Source organism: Eucyclogobius newberryi, unplaced genomic scaffold, assembly GCF_026437365.1.
Source record: "Eucyclogobius newberryi isolate DKJ021-1_F unplaced genomic scaffold, fEucNew1.0.hap1 SCAF_11, whole genome shotgun sequence".
Taxonomy (NCBI): domain Eukaryota; kingdom Metazoa; phylum Chordata; class Actinopteri; order Gobiiformes; family Gobiidae; genus Eucyclogobius; species Eucyclogobius newberryi.
The window spans coordinates 37,190,759-37,193,626 of record NW_027315735.1 but is presented as its reverse complement, the minus strand read 5'-3'; the positions used below and the strand labels follow the sequence as shown (position 1 = coordinate 37,193,626).

Below are 2,868 nucleotides of genomic sequence, written 5' to 3'. Positions count from 1 at the left end.
AAAAAGATAACCCTTTGTAGATTAGCTCCTAAATCAGGTAGCCTAGAAAGTCAAACCCAAGTTATTATAGTAGTTGTGGTCTCCAAGTATCATGCACATCTTTTATTTTTTCAATGTAATACTTTGTAGATTTTTAAGGAATATTTATCATCAAAAATCAAGAATTATTTTCAATAGCTCCTAAGTCAGCTGACCTAGAAAGTCAGACCTCCAGGGATCACGCACACCTTTTACTTTTTCAATTTAACCCTTTTTAGATTTTTTAGATTGAAAAAGTAAAAGGTGTGCCTGATTCAAAATTAGAAAAAAGTAAATGTTGCGCTGCCAACTAGAGATTTTGCAGATATTTTTATCTTGTATCTCTCATGAATAAATAGATGAATAAATAAATATTTTTTTCTAGTATTGTTAAAACGAAAGACAAGAAGTAACGACTTTAATAATATAAATACAATAAAATAAAATATTGTTAATATACTTTAAATGACTACACAATATAATACACCTGTAAATAATTTCACAAATAATAATAATAATAATAATAATAAAACATTTGAATGACTTCATTCTGCATCCACGCCGCCTGTCGCGGGCTGATGACGTAGCTCTGGATGTTTACAATGGCGGTCGCTTTTTGCAGCTAATGGGAATCAAATGTGCGGTTTTTAGCTGCAGATTTCCCCCTCGTTTCACACAAAAGCAAACTCCACACGGGTTTTCATCATGACGAATAGAACCTCTTATTTCTACGACCCGGACGTGGGAAACTTTCATTACGGTCAGTTTGCGTCCGCGCTAAACACGAAGTGTGCTAACGATGCTAACTGCTAACGCTAGCTCGCTGACATTTCTCATGAATGAACGTGTTTTTCAAGACTTTACTTTGCTTTTTGACAATGGTTTGTCCAACATAAACTGAACATTGGCCGCAGGTTGTAAAGGAAAGTCCCTCTGTCCGGGAAATATGTTTAAATGTGACAGTCCAGGGGCTTCAGATGGAGTACTATTACTACTACTACTACTACTTACTACCACTACTTGTACTGCTGTTGCCTTTTGGAATAATGTCCTCTTTCTGGAATAATGTCCTCTTCCTTCTTCAATTCAATAACTTTTTGCGAAACCCAAAACCAACAGTACAAGTCTTGACATTATTTGCAGGAGTTGATTGAACGTGTGATGCTCTGTAACAAAAAGAGAAATATTTGTGCAGAATATATGAAATAACCAGCTAGTTTACATCAGACATCCGCAGCTCAGAAGGTTTATTAAAGGTATAAAAACACTAAAACCAGGTTGAAATATAGATTATGTTTTGAGGACGTGCCAACTTTGGAGTATTAAAAGTACAAATGAAAAAGGTTTAGTTGCAAACTTCAAAATAAGATTACGAGGTGATATTTTTGTACTTTTGTGATTCATTTCTTCACATTTGTCTGTGTTTTAAACCTCAACCAACACGTTTAAAGACACGTTTTAACACATTTCCGTTGGATTTGACTCAATATCATATTGAGATATCAATATCGCCCCGTTTGACCCACACGGACTCTCCACAGCATCGTTATAAATATCAGACGCTCTTGTTTGCCTTTGAAGTTTCAGTCGTCTTGAAGTTTTAGTTGTCTTGAAGTTTTAGTCGTCTTGATCTACTTTCCCTTGCTTGTGTCCGGCAGGTGCTGGTCACCCCATGAAGCCTCACCGTCTGTCCCTGACCCACAGTCTGGTGCTGCACTATGGACTCTACAAGAAGATGATGGTGAGACACTTCATTGGCCACGTCGAGATTATTAACACATTTTCCGGAGTATAAGTCGCACCAGCCAAAAAATGCACAACAGAAATGCAGTTTAAAATAATAACAGATGAGAGAACATGATGAATAGGTGTACGTATGCTAACGCTAACACCTTCAGCTACATGACGTATGCTAACGCTAACACCTTCAGCTACATGACGTATGCTAACGCTAACACCTTCAGCTTCATGACGTATGCTAACGCTAACACCTTCAGCTACATGACGTATGCTAACGCTAACACCTTCGGCTACATGACGTATGCTAACGCTAACACCTTCAGCTACATGAGGCACAGACAACTGTGGTAAGTGTCTGGTATGTTAACGTAACATATGAACAGTTATTCAGATATAACTATAGCATAAAGAACATGCTAACAAGTTTAGCAAAGCATCAGTTTTACCCCAAATCACTAAATCCACTGAATTCTTCTTCCTCTGTGTCACTTCTAAACAACTCCACAAACTCCAGAGGAAGAGGAAGTGCAGATTCTTCTTCTGTGTCGCTTAGAGCCTAGAGCGCCCTCTTGTAAAATTATATTAAATGGCGTGTAAATGAGGTGAAAATTAAGTCTAAATTGGGTCTAAATGAGGCCTAAATTGGGTGTAAATGAGTTCTTCTTGTGGTTGTCAGTGTGAAAATAACGAATAATATCACGTATAAGTCGCGCTGGAGTATAAGTTGCACCCCGGCCTAAACTATGAAAAACGGTGCAACTTATCCTCTGTATCTACTGCGTTGTATCAATGAAATTTCCCCATGTCTGGACAATAAAGGATTATCTTATCTTATAGTTCAGAAAATACGGTAATTTAAATTGTATAAACTGTATAAACTCTGAGCTGGACCCTCGGTGTGACTCCAAACCTGTTCTTCCCGTCCTCTCTGTTTGCCTGCTCAGGTCTTTAAGCCGTACAAAGCGTCTCAACACGACATGTGCCGCTTCCACTCGGAGGATTACATCGACTTCCTGCAGAAAGTCAGTCCCAACAACATGCAGGGCTTCACCAAGAGCCTGAACACCTTCAACGTGGGGGACGACTGGTGCGGGACGCTGCTCCTCTGTT

General features: G+C 38.7%; 1 protein-coding gene across 1 annotated transcript in view; it reads left to right on the top strand.

Moving 5' to 3' along the window:
- Nucleotides 1-594: 594 nt before the first annotated feature.
- hdac3 (histone deacetylase 3) overlaps nucleotides 595-2,868 on the top strand; it is a 9,748-nt gene continuing 7,474 nt past the window's right edge. Inside the window, exons 1-3 of the mRNA XM_072440050.1 lie at nucleotides 595-778; nucleotides 1,677-1,759; nucleotides 2,703-2,845. Coding sequence (XP_072296151.1) covers nucleotides 724-778; nucleotides 1,677-1,759; nucleotides 2,703-2,845 — 281 coding nt within the window. The 5' untranslated portion in view covers nucleotides 595-723. The remainder of the gene's footprint in view (nucleotides 779-1,676; nucleotides 1,760-2,702; nucleotides 2,846-2,868) is intronic.